Source organism: Daldinia caldariorum (genome assembly GCF_022478825.1).
Source record: "Daldinia caldariorum strain CBS 122874 unplaced genomic scaffold F4812scaffold_1, whole genome shotgun sequence".
Taxonomy (NCBI): Eukaryota; Fungi; Ascomycota; class Sordariomycetes; order Xylariales; family Hypoxylaceae; genus Daldinia; species Daldinia caldariorum.
The window spans coordinates 3,859,389-3,879,186 of record NW_025953037.1 but is presented as its reverse complement, the minus strand read 5'-3'; the positions used below and the strand labels follow the sequence as shown (position 1 = coordinate 3,879,186).

At 48.9% G+C, this 19,798-nt stretch overlaps 7 protein-coding genes across 7 annotated transcripts; 5 read left to right on the top strand and 2 right to left on the bottom strand.

Annotated features, from left to right (window-relative positions):
* Nucleotides 1-610: 610 nt before the first annotated feature.
* F4812DRAFT_455064 (adenylosuccinate lyase) lies at nucleotides 611-3,728 on the top strand (the record flags this gene model as incomplete). Its single annotated transcript, XM_047936762.1, has 17 exons — nucleotides 611-764; nucleotides 913-1,076; nucleotides 1,136-1,151; nucleotides 1,213-1,289; nucleotides 1,630-1,845; nucleotides 1,899-1,948; nucleotides 2,097-2,149; nucleotides 2,221-2,248; nucleotides 2,305-2,336; nucleotides 2,393-2,426; nucleotides 2,501-2,596; nucleotides 2,673-2,680; nucleotides 2,736-2,764; nucleotides 2,821-2,925; nucleotides 3,051-3,119; nucleotides 3,354-3,470; nucleotides 3,630-3,728. The coding sequence occupies 17 exons, from the start codon at nucleotides 611-613 to the stop codon at nucleotides 3,726-3,728; spliced, it is 1,347 nt and encodes a 448-aa protein (XP_047795565.1).
* Nucleotides 3,729-4,068: 340 nt separating this feature from the next.
* F4812DRAFT_455063 (carbohydrate esterase family 8 protein) lies at nucleotides 4,069-5,340 on the bottom strand (the record flags this gene model as incomplete). The annotated part of the gene is made up of 3 exons (XM_047936761.1): nucleotides 4,069-4,111; nucleotides 4,167-5,163; nucleotides 5,223-5,340. The coding sequence occupies 3 exons, from the start codon at nucleotides 5,338-5,340 to the stop codon at nucleotides 4,069-4,071; spliced, it is 1,158 nt and encodes a 385-aa protein (XP_047795564.1).
* Nucleotides 5,341-6,060: 720 nt separating this feature from the next.
* On the top strand, nucleotides 6,061-8,839 carry F4812DRAFT_412114 (polysaccharide lyase family 4 protein). The gene is made up of 2 exons (XM_047932685.1): nucleotides 6,061-7,360; nucleotides 7,438-8,839. Exons 1-2 carry the CDS (start codon nucleotides 6,554-6,556, stop codon nucleotides 8,626-8,628), a joined length of 1,998 nt encoding a protein of 665 aa, XP_047795563.1. The 5' UTR covers nucleotides 6,061-6,553; the 3' UTR covers nucleotides 8,629-8,839.
* A 9-nt stretch (nucleotides 8,840-8,848) lies between these two features.
* On the top strand, nucleotides 8,849-11,719 carry F4812DRAFT_412112 (uncharacterized protein). The gene is made up of 2 exons (XM_047932684.1): nucleotides 8,849-10,360; nucleotides 10,416-11,719. Exons 1-2 carry the CDS (start codon nucleotides 9,158-9,160, stop codon nucleotides 11,364-11,366), a joined length of 2,154 nt encoding a protein of 717 aa, XP_047795562.1. The 5' UTR covers nucleotides 8,849-9,157; the 3' UTR covers nucleotides 11,367-11,719.
* On the bottom strand, nucleotides 11,720-13,838 carry F4812DRAFT_412107 (Formamidopyrimidine-DNA glycosylase N-terminal domain-containing protein). Its single transcript, XM_047932683.1, has 3 exons — nucleotides 13,269-13,838; nucleotides 12,942-13,157; nucleotides 11,720-12,837 (listed from the first exon to the last, which is right to left on the bottom strand). The coding sequence occupies exons 1-3, from the start codon at nucleotides 13,285-13,287 to the stop codon at nucleotides 11,798-11,800; spliced, it is 1,275 nt and encodes a 424-aa protein (XP_047795561.1). The 5' UTR covers nucleotides 13,288-13,838; the 3' UTR covers nucleotides 11,720-11,797.
* Nucleotides 13,839-14,676: 838 nt separating this feature from the next.
* Nucleotides 14,677-16,668, top strand: F4812DRAFT_43667 (phosphoribosyl pyrophosphokinase). The gene is made up of 4 exons (XM_047934867.1): nucleotides 14,677-15,086; nucleotides 15,147-15,663; nucleotides 15,788-16,001; nucleotides 16,053-16,668. Exons 1-4 carry the CDS (start codon nucleotides 14,867-14,869, stop codon nucleotides 16,431-16,433), a joined length of 1,332 nt encoding a protein of 443 aa, XP_047795560.1. The 5' UTR covers nucleotides 14,677-14,866; the 3' UTR covers nucleotides 16,434-16,668.
* Nucleotides 16,669-17,705: 1,037 nt separating this feature from the next.
* Nucleotides 17,706-19,517, top strand: F4812DRAFT_43654 (peroxisomal biogenesis factor 11). The gene is made up of 3 exons (XM_047934857.1): nucleotides 17,706-17,849; nucleotides 17,909-18,843; nucleotides 18,929-19,517. Exons 2-3 carry the CDS (start codon nucleotides 18,251-18,253, stop codon nucleotides 19,089-19,091), a joined length of 756 nt encoding a protein of 251 aa, XP_047795559.1. The 5' UTR covers nucleotides 17,706-17,849; nucleotides 17,909-18,250; the 3' UTR covers nucleotides 19,092-19,517.
* The last annotated feature ends 281 nt before the right edge of the window (nucleotides 19,518-19,798 follow it).

The following is a 19,798-nucleotide window of genomic DNA, read 5'->3' as shown; positions in this document are numbered from 1 at the left end:
TAGGCCATGCGGGCTGGAGGGATGCAGATGCGTTACCTAGGACAAGTACCTTGTAGTAAGAGTGGAATCTGGACACTGAAGTAGGTACCTAAGGTACCTGGGGTATATGCATATGGACGCATGCTTGTACCTGACATCGATTAGCCAATCGACACCAGAGCTGCACCTACTTAGCAGCTACACCTTAGCTCGTAGTTCACCGCCTTCTATTTTAGGGTTCAAATTACCCCTCCATCAAGTTTTTTTTTTGGCGCCAATCACCCCGCCATATGGCAATATTAAAAAAATTATTGGCCCCAAGACAAACGTCCCTATACTCGACCTTTCTGCGCATACCTGATGTATCCTTACATAAATCTATAACGAGAATTCCTTGAGGGCAAGAAAAGAGAAAATAAACTAAATTTTAAATTTCTTCTAGTGCCCTTATAATCTTACCTTAAGCTTATTAGGTTACATCTATTTTTTTTCCTACCTCGGGGCTCTTTTCTTATAAGTTCTGGTTGTGCACGTCTGTCCTACCAGCTACTTTTTCTTTTACAAAGTGTTGCGCGATAAAATCTACTTCCAACGACGTTGATCATCCCTCATACGACATCACCCCACTACAATGTCAGGCTACGATTATTACAAAACGCCTCTGGACTCCCGCTACTCTAGCGAGGAAATGAAGAAGCTGTTCAGCCAGAGGAGTAGGCACAGCACTTGGCGACAGCTTTGGTTATGGCTTGCCGAAGCTGAAAAGGAACTTGGTCTCGAGTCCAGTAAGAAAAAGACTGCTTTCATTTATCTCTAAGCCACCGCTTGCATGTTTGAAATATTCCACCGTAGTAGATTCGTAGATTGCTATTGCTAAGGGCCAATTGGCTTCAATATCGTAAGAAATACTCTTATTAACTTCAAATGCCATAGTCACGGACGAAGCTCTCGAGCAGATGCGAGCCCACCTTACTGTAACAGATGATGACTTTAAGATTGCCATAGAGGAGGAACATCGTCGTCGACATGACGTTATGGGTCACGTCCATGCGTATGGCGTTGTAGCGCCGGCGGCAGCTGGCATTATCCACGCTGGGGTATGAACATCTTATATACATGATATGCGGCCATACAAATGCTAATCACCTCCTGATAGGCTACTTCGTGTTTTGGTAATCCACGATATATTCTATATTCTCATTTTCCGTTCTATGATTATTGACATCGTAATAGTTACTGATAACACTGAATTGATCCTTATGCGAGACGCGATAGACCTTCTTTTGCCTAAGCTCGCCAAGGTCATTAGGGTAAGTCAATCATTAAAGCGTAAGCCGTCCCGTTTATAAGACACAACTACTAATATATTATATAGTACGTAAAATGAAGACTCGATGGTATCTGTTAAATGATCTTAATCCGTCGTAGCAATTTGTCCAACTTTGCACTGAAGTGGCGAGAGGAGCCAACTCTAGGCTACACGCATTACCAACCCGCAAGTATTTCCCGATATCAAACTCTCCCGCCTCCAACCCTACTGCTCCAAGATAAGTGGCAAATCTCCTGTTTCCTGTGAACTTTTCAATGGAAACTATGAGACACAGGCGTTGCTGGAAGCTATTAATACTAGACCGTTCTAACTGTCCCTAGGCCCAAATGATTACGGTTGGCAAGCGAGCTGCAGAATGGATTCAAGAACTAGTCATGGACCTTGAAGATATTGAGCATGTCCGCCAGGAACTTCGATTCCGTGGAGGACAGGGAACGACGGGCACCCAGGCGTCCTTCCTTGAGCTCTTCCAGGGCGACGAAGCCAAGGTAGACCAGCTAAATGTGCTCCTATGCGAAAAGGCTGGTTTTCCTGGTGTAAGTCGAGCCCCAATCCATAAAAAGGCGTTTTCTAACTCTAGCTGCTATAGTGTTACCCTATATCTACGCAAACATATACGAGAAAAGTCGACCTCCGCATGTATGTGTTGCCGATTTACTATGTCCGCGTTGATCTATCCAAAGATCCAATATCTTCTAGCCGAAATATGAGGGGCCTACCGCCTCGAAGATATACCGGATTCCTCTATTCATATGCCTTAAGAGTGGTTACTGACATATTGGTATAGTTCTAATGCCATTGCGGGTCTGGGCGCTACTGCGCAACGTATCACATCTGATAGTGAGTATTCAACTACCTTACCCAACTTATGAGACCAAGAAAATATGAGATTAGAAACTAACATCACTTAGTCCGTCATCTTGCCAATCTGAAGGAATTGTTCGTAAAACATCGTCCTCAAGAATTGCACCATCTCAGACTAACACTATCTTTAGGGAAGAGCCATTCGAGAAAGACCAGATCGGAAGTGAGTCGGGCTCCTAGTCCACACGCAATGACTTTACGATGGCTAATGTACTACAGGCTCTGCCATGGCATACAAGAGGAACCCTATGCGGTGCGTATAGTACCGTTTTCTTAACATTTCCATAATTCACGCTACGCAATAGAGTGCTAATTCACTCGATTTAGGTCTGAGCGTATTTGCTCGCTTGGCCGCAAGCTTGCAAGTCTTCCGGTTAACTTCTCTAATACCTTTTCGGCACAGTGGCTCGAAAGATCCTTAGAGTAGGTAGCCCCTTTTCATTTGTTCCTGAGACAATCTTAGCTCTTAGAAGTAGCTGCTAACTTCTTGGCCTTACAGTGATAGCGGTGAGCAGCGGGCCGTTCCGTATTTAGTGTGCTACTAATTTGTGAATCTATATAGCCATTCGTCGCATAGACATCCCCGAGATGGTGAGACTCCATAGCACGGTTTCATCTAAAGGGAGCAACGAGCTGACAGTTCATAGTTTTTATTAGCTGATGCCATACTGATCGGCCTCGACAACGTGACCAACGGCTTGGTTGTTTACCCTAAGCGAATAGATTCGCGTAACAAGCAGGAGCTTCCTTTCGTATGTCTATCTCAATACAGAATTCAGCACCGATTTTATGCTTTCTCAGGAGCATTAATATAGAGGCTGATCTCAACGTAACATCTTGTCTGCTGCATACTGCATACTAATTTTGGGCACTATAGATGATCACCGAGGCTATCTTGATGAAGATTGTTGCCAAGGGTGGTTCCCGACAAGAAGCACACGAGAAAGTCAGAGTGCTTTCCCACGAGGCTAGCTACGTCGTCAAACACGAGGGTACGTAAAAGCACCAGTCTTTGATTTCACTTCCCGAATAGCTTGCTCGGCATTTGAATCTACGCTAACATGACTTTGCAGTACGTTGAGAATTCTATCTGACACATACCAATTTTAAGTTCCTTCTTAAATGGAATACTATTAAGAGTTGTGAACTATTAATCATATACGAAGCTAACACATGACAGGGCGGTGACAATGACCTTATCGAGCGTATTAAGAAGGACGAGTACTTCAAAGACATCTGGGACGAGATCGATGCTATGCTGGACCCTAAGCTTTACACTGGCCGCAGCACCACAATTGTATGTGCAAACTTTTCATTGCCCTTCCTATCATTTAGCTATGGGTCACGTTAGCAGTTCCTATAAACCGCATATTCATAGGACTATCCTTACAATCCCCACCCATATGCCCCATATATGGACTCCTTTTCCGTATCAGTTACTAACTGCCAACAATAGGTTGATAGGTACTGTGGTAAAGGCGGAGAGGTAGAGAAGAAGCTGGAGCCTTACCGGGAATATATTTCAAAGGCTGAGACCGCGCAGCTCAACCTCTAAGCGCTACACAATGGGCTTTTAGTGTGACGCTCCTTCCAGGGTGCGCTCCCTTAGCCTGCTTCTAGTCTCGCCTTTAATTTCCCTTGTGAATAATCGTGATTTTCCCGATGCTATACATAAAGCAAGGAGTTTGTAGGTATAATGTATTTTCCACAGAAATAAAGATTTTGATTTTTGCTTTTCAGCTTTCAGCTCTACAATATCAATATATAAAAGTACATCAGCCACATCAAGGGCTTCTAGCACACTCGCAAGAGGATACAGGATCTGAAGTTACTCGGTTACCTGTATACTACCTTGAAGACTATAACCCTCAAACTTTAAGAAGTATGTACATAAACTACGGGGTAAACGGTTTCGTCTTCACGTCCGTCATATCGATCCTGCGATAGTAATTAGCCCGGAAGCGTTTTAGTCAGGGCAATAGAATCTACTTACCATGATGTTCCCTGTGAAGAGAAAAATTTACTAAGTTGGAACTGCGCAACATCCGTCTTAGAAAGCTGCCGCGAAAAGCTAGCGCGAGAACTGGTAGCAGCGCCAGGCCCGGTGTTCTGGTACTCGCCGAACAGAACCCCGCTGGTCCGCGGGTCCGAGGTCGACCAGATGGACCATCCCGCCGGCGCGATCGACTTATCCATGTACGTCTTGATATACGCAACCTTGGAATACTGGTTCCACGGACGGCCCAGGAACACCGTCCCGGCTGTCGCGCTCGCGCCCGCCGTCGCCGCAATGCGGCACTGGTCGAACACGAGGCCGCCGACGGCACTCGCCGACGCGCGCTTCATCGCGGCGATGTACGTGCTCTTGATGTTCGGGACGATGGTGCAGTTGAGCAGATACGCCGAGCCCGAGCCCCAGACGAAGTCCACGGACCCTTCGATGACCGTGTTGTACGCGAACACGCTCGTGCCCGCGCCCATGTAGAACGTGTCCTGGTTGCCCGCGACGCGGCACCCGTACAGGCTGGCGAGGGCGTTGCTCTCGGTCGCGAAGCCCAGCGACGCGTAGTTCCGGGTCTGCCCGAACACGTTGCGCAGGTCGATGTTGTGCAGGCGGATCTCGGCCGCGCGGGCGAACAGGGTTGCGGAGTCGGTGTCGCTCTCGCTGGACTGGGTGTCGACGCCGCGGCTGTTCTGCAGGATGACCTGGTTGCTAGCCGGGGAGGTCGGGTCCTTGGTGTACCCCCGGAAGATGGTGGTGCCGCCGGAGCGGGTGAAGACGATTTGCTCCTTGTAAGTCCCCGGGTAGACGAATACGCTGACGGTCTTGGTGCTGGACTCCTTTTGGATGGCGGCGAGGGCTGCGGTGAAAGTTGAGTAGACGGTTTTGCCCGCGATGGGAGATTGCGATATGATATACTCTCCGGCTGCCGGCTCCGTAGAGCTTACTTTGGCGGTGCTGGCACGCTTGGAGAGATCCTCGGTAAGGGCTGAGAGAACAGTTAGAAATAAATTCGGCCAGACTTAGTTTTATTGTGCTGCTACTTACAGATACCCCTTACTCCTGGCGTGATAGATGCCGCATTGGAGATACCGGCAAAGAAAGCTAGTAGAAGGAGAGAAACAGAGAGAAACTCTGCTAGGAGAGTTGCTCTGAATGCTAACATCTTGACGGCTTAAGATGATGCCTCTTGGAATAGAATCCCTTATTGCTATGTCTTGAAATCAGAACGGGAATGGCGATTTATATAATAGCTGAGGACATAATCATTTCTTAGTAACGGCCCATTTGTGGATCAACCCCTGAGGCATGTGGGCAATTAACATGCGATACTATGATACTAGTATACGGTATACGTATATATCTCCACACGTACTGCCAGTCCTGTAATTAGAATTCCTGTCAAAGACACACCGCTGGGCCGAAAGTGTATTTCTTAGTAGCACAATTGATATTGTAGTCTGTCTGACCCACGAGTGGTTAACATTGAAGCCTTACCTCTAATATTAATCGAGACGTAACTCTATCCGGATACAAGCTATGATTGATGGGATAAATGGCACTTGGAGAACAATTGGCAGAGTCTAGAATAATCAATAGGGTCTAAAATAGTTGGTAGGGTGGTAGCCACTCATTCATGAAGGTGACGATATTAAGGACAATAACCGACAGGTCATTAAAGTGATATTTGTAGACTACGTATTACTTACGTCAAATTATCAAGGTTGTGATGACGCCGCTTGATGGTAGGGGTTCTAAACATGTAGTTTGGTAATAAACACTTAACTACCTACCATACCTACCTGGTCACTATCTCAAAAGAGCATCCCAAGTATTCGTTTCAAAGCGCCATCATTAATAGATATTTTCCTAGGAACAGTACTTTGCTCTCTTTCTTGCAATAATACTCCTGGGGAGTCTGCCAGCTATGGGGATCTAGATCTATATCACAATTTTTATTGACCGGGTCAATACGACCTAGTATTGATATCTAGGTACTTTGCCAAAAATACATACATGATCTATACCATAGTAGGCCGCGGACCAAGAATCATAGTAGGGGGTTAGGTTAACCCATCTCGATCGGCTCTGTAATCCAAGCCAAGGCCCCCCGCATCTTACTATTGTGCATATGAAAGCTTCCATACATAATATCTCCGTAGAAATACTATTTCGGCCCAAGAGGGACCGAGGAGTCTGTATTGATGCAGGTCCTGTCTTTTAGGCAGTCTAGATCTCGCAAGAATTGGCGACATCATACCGAGCATTTATGTACAGCGACAATGGCACTGTTGCTGTTATGTTTTATTATGCCTCCTCCAGTCCTGAAACGCTGGTTGGAGTAAGATACACCAATAATCAGACCTCCTGTCGGCAAAATGGTGACATTGAAGGTGTTGGCCTTTGTCGCCCTCACCTCACGAGCAACGGCGTTTTTGGACGCCTCAGAGACCAAAGCCCAGTACCTCCTTCGAAATGACGACCTCTCAGTAGCAGTGAGTAAAAGTAATGGAGCCGTTACTCAGCTTTCACTAGGGAAGCAGGACTTATTAGGTACGGCGAGCGGAAGTGCGGGTAGAGGGCCATATCTGGACTGCTCTTGTATTCCCAGCGGGTTCTGGACTCCAGGTGGCACCGCTCGGTTTAAGCTCATCAAGGGCACTGACTCAACCGGAACACCGTACGGCGGTGTTGTGATGAGCGATACCTACGCTTCTACCAACCAGACGCTGGAACAGTACTGGTTCTTGCGAGAAGGCGAAACGGGTTTACATATGTTCTCTCGAGTCACTTATTTCAACCCAAGGACACCTTTCCTCCGAGGCCTTGGAGAATTACGCACGCTGTTTCGGCCAAACACAAAATTATGGACTCATCTCTCCGGTAGCGAGGGCAACTGGGCACCGATTCCCTCAGCCGATGCTAACAGGAGAGCCATCACCGTTCAGGATGCGACGACTTACCTCGGCAACTCGACGAATGATCCCTACGTAAAACAGTACTCGGATTACTTTACCAAGTATGCCTTTGCTGAGGTTTGGCGTGATCATGATGTTCATGGACAGTACTCAGACGGTTCGACCAGCTCTGACGGAAATGCGTACGGCGCTTGGCTTGTTCATAATACGCGAGAGACGTATTATGGAGGCCCATTGCACTCCGACCTAGTTGTAGACGGTATAGTGGTAAGATCCCCAGTCCCCCCTTTTAAAATTGCATCTCAGTAAATAAGATTGGCAATACTTACACTTCTTATTCCTAGTATAATTACTTGGTATCTGGTCATCACGGCGCGCCAGTTCCAAACATCACTCACGGCTTCGATCGCACCTGGGGACCACAGTATTACCATTTCAACAAGGGTGGACCGAAGACGACGCTCGCCGAACTAAGAGCTGATGCAGCACAATATGCAAATCCGGAATGGAACAGCGAGTTCTATGATAGCATTGCCCAGCACGTGCCCAACTACGTGCCATCGTCAAAGCGAACCACCTTCAAGGCCACGATCGAATTACCCAAAGGAGCAAAGCGGCCACTTGCTGTTCTCTCCGAAAACAAGCAGGATTTCCAACTGAATGTTTTCGACCAGTCTAGTCTGCAGTACTGGGCGGATATAAACCCCGAAACTGGAGCTGTGGAGATCCCCAGAGTGAAAGAAGACACGTATAGACTGACCGTGTACGCCGAAGGTATTTTTGGGTGGTTTATCCAGGATGACATCAAAGTTTCAAAGTCCGCAAGCGACAGTCCATTTAAATTTCGATGGGACCCTGAGAGCGCAGGCAAGGAGATCTGGAGAATTGGCACGCCCGACAAGTCGGCGGGAGAATACAAGCATGGCTACGCGCTAGACACGTCGAAGCCTCTGCAGCCCGCGCAATACCGGGTGTACTGGGCGCACTGGGATTTCCCGAGCGACTTTCCGGACGGTGTGCGGTTCAGGATCGGGGAGAGCACGGAGGCCGAGGACTTCAACTACATCCACTGGAGCTTCTTCCCGGGTAAAGCCAACTTCTTCCGGCCGCAGCCGCACTACGAGAACGTGAATAACTGGACGGTGGAGTTCGACCTCGCGAGGGACCAGCTAGAAGGGGCCACGAAGGCGACGCTCACGGTCGAGCTCGCGGGCGTGAAGACGGCGAACGGGAACGACAAGTGGGCTTCGCTGCCCAAGGAGAAGTACTCCAACGTGCCTTACACCGTGGCCGCAAATGGCCGCGACGTCGAGACGTGGATCATACCGTCGTACCGGAGCGGGTCGTGTGGTGTCCGGAGTAGTGTCGTCTGTCAGAATTTCGGTAAGAAGTTTGAGTTTTCGACCCAAGTTTTGAAGGAGGGTACAAATGAGATTGTGTTGAGTTTGCCGTTTAATGCGACGAATACGGAGACGGCGCTGTTGCCGGGGACGATATACTTGCAGTACGATGCGCTGAGGTTTGAGCTTATCTAGGTTGTTATGGATTATGGAATAGAATCATTGTAATTATTATTGTTGATGTTGTAAAGGTGAGGATACTTTACACGGTCCACTAATGGGAGATGTACGTAGGGATGCTAGGTACCTACCTGTAATACTGTGTTAGGTACCGAAGTGAGCGGCACAAGGATCTATTTATAGAAGGGCGACTGCCTTATCCATACCGTAAACATTACCATCGTAACTGCTGATTGGCATCTGCACCTGATTGATTATCGGTAATCACGATGATTCGTGCAACTCCATTATCGATAACCGCTGATATGGCTCGCCCGCGTTTACCGTGACAATTGACGCGCGACGTCACAATTTCCACCTTACATTCCTTAAAATCCCCCTCCCATATTTTCCTCTTTCATCCATATCTCGAATGAGCAATGCTCTACTACCCCGTGTCGGCATTGCTACGACGCAAATTGCGGCCCAATTCGATACTTGTTAATTCTCCGAATATACGAATATAAACCCGAGGTACCGACTAAAATCTATCGATGCGACTCGAATGGCTACGAATAAATATGAAGATATAGCAGTTATGGATGAGGATATGAAGGGAGAGGGCTACGGAGGACAAGGGAATCGTTTTTATGGAACTGAAAATGGAAATGGAATAATCGGAAGATCGCCAATCTCGAAGCAGAGGAGTTTATCTGATGGCGGAGGCACACAATTATCACCGTCTCCCCATATACTGGAAGCATCGAGACGCACATCCAAAGACGATACCGACCATTCTCTAATTAAGGATAAAAACCAAGACATGACGACAATGACGACAATGGTCACCACAACTTCATCAGACGTTGTCGCAACTACTCCGGTCACACCCAGACGACCAGAATTTCCTATGCGCGGATTGTCGATACAAATGTCACAGTGCGATTCTGTTTCGCCCGCTCAAACGCCCAACCACGTCAAGCTTGCCCCTCTTTCCCCTAAACTTGATCATTCGCAGATCTATGCTTCGCCAACCAACATCCTACCTCGTCGCTCCCGTGGCCTAGATTTCTCCAGAGCCGCCACTAGCTTACATCATTCCACCCTTGCCGAACAATCATCTCCTGATTCTTCACCCACTATCGGCGGACGTGCTATGAACATACCCCGTCGCGGTAACGGCGACTATGGTCAAGAGCAATCCGCCACCTCTTTGTGGTCCATGATGGGTAACCAAGAGCGCATGAACATCTCTAGCTCCATTGGTAGCGCGAACCCCCTGCTTTCCGATTCATCCTCCAGTTCCGGTGATGACGATCCTATGGATGAAGAAATGGAAGATGCCATCTTCAGTACACCTCAGGTTTCGAAGGGCAGCCAACAGCTAAACCTCCCGTTTGGATCCGGCAATAATGTCGTCCCGTGGATGCCGGGGGCATCGGGGGCATCGCCAGCTGTTAATAGTCTTCAGAGCTTTCGAACACGCCCGCGCAGGCATCCCAAAAAGAGACCACGCGGTCTAGCTGGCCTAGGCTTCAGCCACGCTGCTCCCTGCTTCTCCAAGTCTCCGCCGAACAACGTCGTTAAGGATCTTAGGGACTCTTCCATCCCGCATAATCGAAGAGAGAGTATCAGCTGGGCTGCTAACCAGTTGCATATCTCCAGTAGCGAAAGCGATGACAAACCTATAGACGCAAGTGATGCTCTATCGAGGGATGGTACAAGAGGTGTTGTCAAGAGAGCCGTCACGAGGCGAGGCAGTCTACTCGTAAGTCTTGCCATGCGTCCTCTACTAAAGTTACGCCTACTAAACACGCTCTTAGCCAAAAACGAAGGGATTCGCGCGTATTCGCGCCGCTCTTATGGAAGAGAGCGCCCCGGTAGATTCAGAGACTCGCAGAGAAGCCGAAGTTATTCGACAAGTCCGCGAAAGCGACATGGACCTTGAGCCCCGCGTACCACCTAGTCACCCTCCAGCTCTAGACATTGCTAACATGTCTACCGCCCAATCCTCTCCAAACTTAGGTACGACACAGGATCCTCTCGACGACATACCGGAAGACGATATGATGACCGACTCTGGCTTGTCGAGCAGTTTCAAGCAGCAAGCTTTGAGAAACTCCAAGGGCAAAAACTTCTGGGAGAACTTCTCCGAGACGAGCAGCGTCGCAGGCGCGCGAACTACGCCACCGCCCTCGTCCCTCATGCCTAGGGGGTCTTCATCCGGGATGAGCGAGGACATTAACATGGACTCTCCCTCTCTATCGTCAGGTCCTGGCTTGTTTGGGCTAGGTCAAAACGCCGGTAGGACACCTGGAAGCGAGAGTCAAAGATCAGATACCCCACAACAGTCTTCCCTCCCGCCGTCCATGCTTCAAGGAAGCGGCATACCGCCGACCGCAGCGGAGATTACGCGGCGCATTAACAATAAGAGAAGACGTGATGACGATTACTTCGACACGCACGGGCTGAAGAGACGCGCCGTCAGCCCCGGCATGAATAGCGTGCACGGATCGCCGGTGACCCAAAGCCCGCTGCAGAGGGATGGAGGTCCCTGGGGTCCGGGCTCGAGGCCGGGAAGCAATCACGGCGGCGACAGGGAGAGGGATAAAGCGTCGGGGACCGGGACGCCGAGCGAGAACGGGAGTATCGGCGGGAACGCCGGTGGCAATGGCAACGGAAATGGCGGGAGGGTGATCAATGGAAAAGGCAGAGTTGGATTCCAGGGGATGGTGGATACCAACGACGGGCTCATGCGCATGAGCATCGAGTAGTACTGAGGTCGTGCTATGCAAATTTGAGGAGAGAAAGCGATGTGGAAGGCGCCAAAATAAGAGAGAGCTGTTCGCTACGATAGCTTACCTAAACTACAACAGGTAGGTATGCGTAGGGTAGTAGTAGCGAGGAGGTTTTTGCTTGTTAGTTTCCTGGTATGGTTGTGGGAAAATAAGGGGAGCAGCGCAGTACTGTTGATGCTGATACCCCCCTAGCGTGTCTGGTTGTCTCTTTATTGCAAGGCGTTATACTGTAAAGGCGTACTTGTGATGTATGATGATGGTCAATAAAATCATATCATTGTGCTTGTTTTTTTTTTCAGGGGGTGGGGAGGGGTGTTATATCATGGAGAATACTTGTCATTTGAAATTCCATATCCCTCATACTCATTATTCTACACTATAGCACCACTGGACTACCAACGCTTATGTTAGGCGGCTACACGGCTAAGCCTACTTGATCGTCTTCTCCCCAGCTCGGGCTCGAGCTTGATCGGTTTCGCTTCTTCTTTCACCTGCTTGATAGATTTCGAGGATGTCTTCGGCGCGGGCTTTTCTTCCTCCTTCCCTACCTCTTCTTCCTCTTCCGTGACCTTCATAGCTCTCTTCGGCTTTGCAGTTTTCGCCTTCTTGCTTGGACGCTCCTCCGCGTCTACATCCGTCTCCGTCTCCGCTTCGCTCTTTACTTGCTTCTTCCCTTTTCTCTTACCCTTGCCCTGAAAGAAGCGACTCTCCGTCCCATCTTCCGCCTCCGCGGAGCCCTCTCCTTCCTCCCCCTTTATCTCGTCAATAGTAGTCTTCCCCCGCCCCTTCCTCTTCTGCACGCTCGGCACCACGCAACTCGTCCTTCCCCCCACCGTGATATGCACGATCTCCTCGCCGCTCGGCAGCTTCGTCGGGGCGTCCTTCTTCCCCTTTCCCCAGCGGTGCTTGAACAGCCAGTCCTCGGGGAACTCATCCGAGTCCCCCAGCTTTTCCACCGCGGTCTCGCACACGTACCGGATCGCCCGGTACAAGCCGCCGACGTCCGCGTCGGAGACCTCGTCGCAGTACTCCTCCGGGTGCACCCGCGCCTGGTACAGCACCTCGTCCGCCACCCAGTTCCCCACGCCGCTGAGCGTCGCCTGGTCCAGCAGCAGCGCCTTGACGGGCACGTGGCGGCGGCGCATCTTCTCCCGCAGGAAGGCCTCCGTGAACACGTGCTTGTCGACCACCGGGTCCGGCCCGTTGTCGACCAACGGCGGGTGCAGCCGGATGTGCGGCCCGGGGCAGTCGACCAGGCGCACGCGCCCGAAGCGCCGGAAGTCGGTGAAGGCGACTTCGACTTTGTCGGGCGCGCTGGCGCCGGTTGCTGCTTCGAGGTGGAATTTCCAGTATTTGGGCGGCCAGTGCTCCGGCTCGTTCTTGGTCCGCTCGATGTAGCGCGTGTACCCCGTTTGTATGCCCCGGATCTGGACCCAGCCCGTCATTCCTTTTTAATTGCGCGTCAATATCAAACCCAACATAATATAACATAACATACCTTTCACCAGGTTTAGTTATTTATGCAAAAATATATATATAAAAGTAGCTTACCTAGGTGCATAACAGGATGCGGCGGCTGCGACAGGACCATCCAGAAGTACTTGCCCTGGCTAGCGACCTCGAGGACCTTCTTCCCGGCGAGGGCCTTTTCGAACGCGGGGCCGCTGGTCCCGACCTTGCCGAAGATGCTGGCGTCGTCGGGGGCGACGACCTTGGCGATGGTCTTACCCGCCAGGTGGATGCGGAGGAAGTGGACGACGCGAGCGACTGTTTAATACACAACACGCGCGCACACAAACAGGTTAACAATTGATATACATTAGGTTAAGGCAGCGCTTATGAGATTTGCACGCGATTTCATGTTTATGTCTTGCTTACCTTCGGCTATTTCAGGCATAGCAACTGTTCAGAAGAGAGAGTTGACTTATGTATAAGTGAGGGTATTACGGGAGAATTAAACTTAATTAAGTACTTATCAAATATCATCAACCTTCAAATTCGGCTAGGTTAGGGTAGATATGATAATTGTAAGTGCATTTATTTTCATTGTCTTGCTTCGTTACAGTATAGATGGTGATAAGAGGTAGGTGAATTGATTCCTATCTTAGGTGCCTGCAATGGAGTTGTCAGCTGCAAGTAAACAAAGAGGTACGTGATTCATTCAGCCTCACGCCATGGTATTTTCTGTGGCTTTACTCTACCTATGTCTGGCCGTCTGACTCAATTAGGTATTTAAGATATGATGGCCTCGACCCCTTGGCAGTGAGATCGAATGAACGAGAGAGATACAGTAGTTTATTTATTTTTAGTTCTGAAAGGAACTACCTATGTACCTAAACATATGCGAACTCCCGTCTAGAACCTAGAACCGACAAGAAAAGCTTAAAAAGTTGGTATGAAATAGGAAATATCTCATTGGATGGCCTTTCGGAAGTAATCATATCTTATACCTTACCTAAGGTTATTATGTCTTATGCATTTGCATTTTGTGATATTAGCTTCAATGACGACGGGATTTAGGTATTTTCGATTAGGTACCTAGGTACTACCAAGGTGGAACGGGACCAAAGTACCTAGATACAAATACATAGCCTGGAAGTCGGCAAATTTAGGAAATTCTCGGCCAATGACGGCTATTCCCCAAATAAGAAACACTGAGGGAACCTAAACGCCCCGTTTTTGCATGGGCCTATGAAATACAGGCGGGGTGTTTTTCTGGGACAGCGGCTGACAAGCCTGAATCTCAGTGGACGCAAGTAGACGTTAGGCAGGTTGCAGCAGGGGTCGCAGTGGTCGCAGTGGTTGCCACCGACTTCAACAGTGTCCACAATTGCCCACTAAACAATCGCTGAGCTCCGTTTGCGTAACCGGCAGAATTTTTTAAATTTTTTTTTTTTTCGTCGCAGGTGGTGAGCCCCGCGGTCAACTGGATTCAAGGAAATTCGTCCCTCCAATCTTTCTTCTCCTAGTTATGCAGCTGTAACCAAAACTGTTATTACAATCTTCATCATTATCTTCATCGTCATCATCATCATGGACCTTCTCTAGCGTCTCAAGATATCCCTTCTCAAGATATCCGTTGCGAACTTTGTTCATCGTCGCCTCAGCTTGAGACCTGAACTTGTCTTACTCTTTTTTTTCTTCTCTCTTAGGTCTTGTGACCTCTTCTACCCTCTTCCTCTCTCCCGTCTTCCATCAAACTCTCAAGTTATCACTACTACCACCGTCATCGGACCAAAAATAGGGTCGTTCTGCAGCATCAAACCTTGAACATATACTTGAAAACTGCAGATACGCAGATACTACCTACATACGACGCGACCTATAACTATAACACCTTTTATATCCTCCTTCCCCTCTATAAACTACCTCATATATCCATTGTTAAAATTTCTCTTTCTCTTTCTCTTTTTCTCTCGACACCGCCTTTTTTTTTTTTTTTTTTTTCTCTTCTCTTACTAGATCGCATCGCCAACATGGTTAGAAACATCGTTATCCTCTCCGGGAACTCGCACCCAACCCTCTCGGAGTCCGTGTGCAATATGCTCGGAATACCCGCTGGAAACCGTATATTGAGCAAATTTTCGGTTGGCGAGAGCCGCTGCGAAATCAAAGACTCTGTACGAGGCAAGGATGTTTTCATCATTCAGTCTGGAGGTGGCTCCGTGAATGATCATCTCATAGAACTTTGCATCAGTATGGCGCCATAAACCACGAGTTGTCCACATATTGTCGAGACTAACTAAAGTTGAATAGTGATATCGGCCTGCAAAACGGGCTCGGCAAAGCGCGTCACAGCTGTGCTTCCATTATTCCCCTACTCTCGACAGCCCGACCTCCCCTACAATAAGGTTGGGGCACCTCTATCGAAACCTCCCACTGAAGTCTCCAAGGACAAGTATACGTTCGAAAGCGTGCCAGCTACGCCTGCGCCTGGAATCACCAAGAGCGCTAGCTTTTGCAAGGAGACCGACCTTTCCAGGGCTATGAGCAAAACTTCCCTTTCCAATGGACCTGCGAATGGCCTGCCTCGTACCAATAGCGAGAACTATTTCAGCGGCAACGGCAACAGCAACGGTAACGGCAACGCGAACGGAGATATAGCTTCAGCTCAGAGCTACCTGACACATTCCCGTGCAGGGAGCTATACTACCCATGACTACGAGAACCCCGGACTCATCTCTACCTTTCAGGCCAAGCCTGGATATAAGAGATGGGTCGCGCAAGCTGGAACTCTGGTGGCAGATCTGTTGACCTGTGCCGGTGCGGACCAGTATGTGTCTCTTTCAAGGGTGGATATGCTACTGTTACGTCGAGTCTTCGATCTTGAAGCTCCCCCGTAACTTTGTTTCCACTCCGTGCTCTACCAAAAGGATAGTAGCTAACGCGAGCTTTAGTGTCGTTGCTCTAGATCTCCATGACCCTCAATATCAGGGCTTCTTCGATATTCCCATGGACAATCTGTACGGGCGACCCCTGCTAAAGCGATATATACAGCAGAACATTCCCGACTATAAGGAAGCCGTGATTGTGAGTCCAGATGCCGGCGGTGCGAAGAGAGCCACCGCCATTGCCGATAGCTTGGGCATGGATTTTGCCCTCATCCATAAGGTAAGAAGAATGTGTTCGGTACGCGTTTCCAAACTCACTCAGCAAATCTAGGAACGACGACCTACGCGAATTACAGATCGACAAAACGCGACAATGATGCTCGTTGGAAATGTTGCAAACCGAGTTTGTATCCTGGTTGACGATCTGGCGGATACCGCCAACACCATCACACGTGCTGCGAAGCTCGTGCGCAAAGAGGGAGCTACAGCCGTGTATGCGCTCATAACCCACGGTGTGCTGAGCGGCGATGCTATCGCACGCATTAACGCTTCAGCCCTCGATAAGGTGATCGTGACAAACTCGGTCCCTCAGGATGAGCACAAGAGGCTGTGTCCCAAGCTCGAAGTATTGGACGTATCGCCTATATTTGCCGAGGCTATCCGCCGCATCCACCACGGCGAATCTATCAGCGTTCTATTCCAGTATGACTGAGCAATGAGTTCGGCAGAATAGATTCTCGACTTTCGCATCGTTCAAGGCCGCACCGGGTGCGAAGGTTATTACTGCGGAGATAACCTACCAAGACACCGGAGACGAATACGACGGGCCGCATTTAACTATTTGACTATTAGACGAATTACTGGCGGCCACAACGATGCAGTTAACTTATTTCCTGTTTGGGGGAATTCTTTTGAACCCGGGCGTCGAAGTTCGACTTTCATCGTCTCTCGTTCATAAAGGAGTGCACGAAGCCACCGACTACGGCTCCGAGTAAAGGTAGGCTGAACTTATTAGCTGGTTTACTTTTTTTGTCATTCTACCTTCTGCCTACTGCGACTAGGCGTTTATGGTAATGGTTGGAGGTTCTCGCAGACACCGTAGCATCTCATAGAGAGGAGTTTCTAGGTTGGGAAAGTAAGAAAACCTTCTCACAAGCCTACCTCATTGAGGATTGTAAATGCCTACCGACCTGCACCGAACTTCCCGTCTGTGACTTGCATTGTGGTCAGTCTCTTATCACGACGGTACGAAGATGTTAAGTTACTACACAACTGCCTATATACGGGTACGAGTATAGGGTGTTAATTAGGTCCTAGATCATACTGGCTCATATACAAAAGGGTGAGATCAATTTCGGGTTTTCGTATTTCAATATAGACCGAAGGTGACTTGATCGGATACATCGTCATGGTATTACTCTTAATAAAAAAAGATATAGAATTACTAGACGAGAATTACGTCTGAAAAAATAACTTTGTGTAGATTGTGTATGAAGAGAATGCTTCGAAAGAAGTCCACTGAGTGTAGCTCACGAATTATGTATCCTACCTAGGTAGTCAACCAAGTTTATACCCAATGTCTTGGGGAAAGGAGTTGGCACCTAACTTCTATCGATAGATGTTAGTATTGGACGTAACGGTAGTTGAGACGAGATGGAGTTTATCTAAGGTGTTTTTAACTACCGTTTATAATATTATATAATGTATAACACCCGTTTTCATTCAGTATACCTAGCCTAGTGTACCTACAAGCACTCCGTATTAGACGCAGCAAGTACAAATCTAGTAGGACCAATAAGATGTGCCAATTGCAACCATAGTCTGAAATAAGGGCATAAGGGAAAAGGACACTAAATCCTGGGGTAGGTATTTCTACTACCGGTAAAAACGTACCTAAGGGTGAAATTTGCCGGCGCAAAAGTTGGACGTATGATTCAGTGGACCTCGGCATGTGCTTCTTTCGGTTCACTGCCTAGGTAGGTACAATGCAGACAGTACCGTACAGGTCCACTACCTACACCACCACCACCACCACCACCACTACCATTCCATTCATTCCATCTTTTTTATTCCGTCACTTTATTATTACCCATACCACCGCCGGCTGTAGCACGAGGCCGTTCAATAGGTAAATCTCCCCTCTCTAACCCAGTACCTATATTGAATTCGCGACTGACGTTCGCAAAGTGAGATTTGCAACTTTTAGATTTGATTTCGAGTCGAGCGGAATCCAAAGTCAATTCATCGCGGGGACACCCGTGACTTCTTATACCGTCTGTTCTACACCGGCTTGCTTGATTAACCCAAAGCAAGGGAAGGCGAACATCGACTTACCCCGGGATTACCTCGTACAATTGAATTATCGGTTCCTTACCAACTTGTCACAACACTCCCTTCTTCTTCTTCTCTTCTCCGCCTCGATACTACTACTACACCATCATCGGAATTAGGACAATAAGGAAAAAAAAAAGAATAGATAGACTCCACAAAGCCCGCCAAATATATATATATAAAAAGAGAAAGAAAAAAATGGTTGCCGACGCAATAATCTACCACCCCTCGGTGTCCCACTACCTGCGGTTCGTAGCGACGACCGTGGGGCGGGACAAGCTGCTGCGCGTGGTGCAGTACTTCGCGCGGTTCTACGCGTGGTACCTGTACCGGACGAACGGCACGCGGGGGGAGATCGCGCCGTACGAGGCCCTGAAGAAGCAGCTCGCGCTCGCGCGGAAGCTGCTGCGCGTGGGGAAGAACGTCGAGCACCTGCGGGCGGCGGCGGTGGCGGCGGACGCCATCAGGAGCGCGGCGACCAGCACCAAAAAAGCAGGAGGGGCCGGGGCCGGGGATGGGGACGACCCGGTGCTGCAGTACGCGACCCTGGGCAGGCAGCTGGGGTACGCCGGGTACCTGACGTTCGACTCGGCGACGGTGCTGGACGCGCTCGGCGCCAGGAAGTGGAGCGGCGCGAAGAGGCTGCAGAAGGAGGCGTACCGATTCTGGGCGATGGGGCTGCTGTGCAGTATTGTCGCGCAGACGTATACCTTGTACCGGCTGCGGGAGCGGGAGGCGAAGGTGGATAAGAAGGAAGGGGAGGGGGTGGTGGAGAGTAAGAGGATCGCTAAGTAAGTTTTTCTTTTTCTTTTCTTTTCTATCCTATTTTTTTTTCTTTTTCTTTACTGAGGGAAGTTTATACTGACAAGACCGAAGGGAACGTGCTACCAGCCAGCTCCAGCTCGTGTCGGACCTGTGCGACCTCACGGTGCCGACGGCGGCGCTGGGCTGGATCAACTTGGACGACGGGCTTGTCGGGCTGGCGGGTACGGTGAGCAGTTTGATCGGCATCTACCTGCAGTGGAAGAAGACGGCGTAAGGAGACGGAATTACCTACCTATGTGGCAAGGGGTGAAGAGAGAGAAAGAGAGAAAGAGAGAGTCTATGATTATTGATGCTAGGAAGCTGGACAGATATACGCGACACGAGGATGAAAAAAAAAAGTTAAGTTCGGAGTGTACAAAATCAGTGGCATGTTACCAGACCCCGGTTCTAGATGATAAAGACGACGAGCTATGTAGAAAGGAAGTTCGACGATTCTGTGACGTAGGGAGTTAACTGGGCTATGAATTTTGATACAACTTGGAGGCACAGTATTTTCTTTTTTTCTAGTTTAGGTTTTTTTTTCTCCCGACAGACTAATATGAGGTTTCATGCGTTGAGATTGTAGGTGATACGTTTTTTGAAGGATACCGCTATGGTATAATGTTAGTTTTCATTAAAGCTTCGTGTTGCCTACCTCTTATTATAACTAGCCGAGGAGCAAACACTTTTTTATATTGACTAAGTTATGTGACGTTTCTCAGCATCGTTTCCCTCTTTCCTTTCGTCTGCCGGAAAAAAGCCCGTCGAGGAAACACGGAAAATAAGTATTCCATATTAATGGTTGGAGATTCCGATATGTATACCTAATACATAGAGGTACGTCAAGGCCGGAGATTATACGTACTAGATTCAAACCAGTCCATCACATGCAGCTTGCTAGCGTATGACATCAAAGTCCCGAACGAACGGGTTTTAGCACAG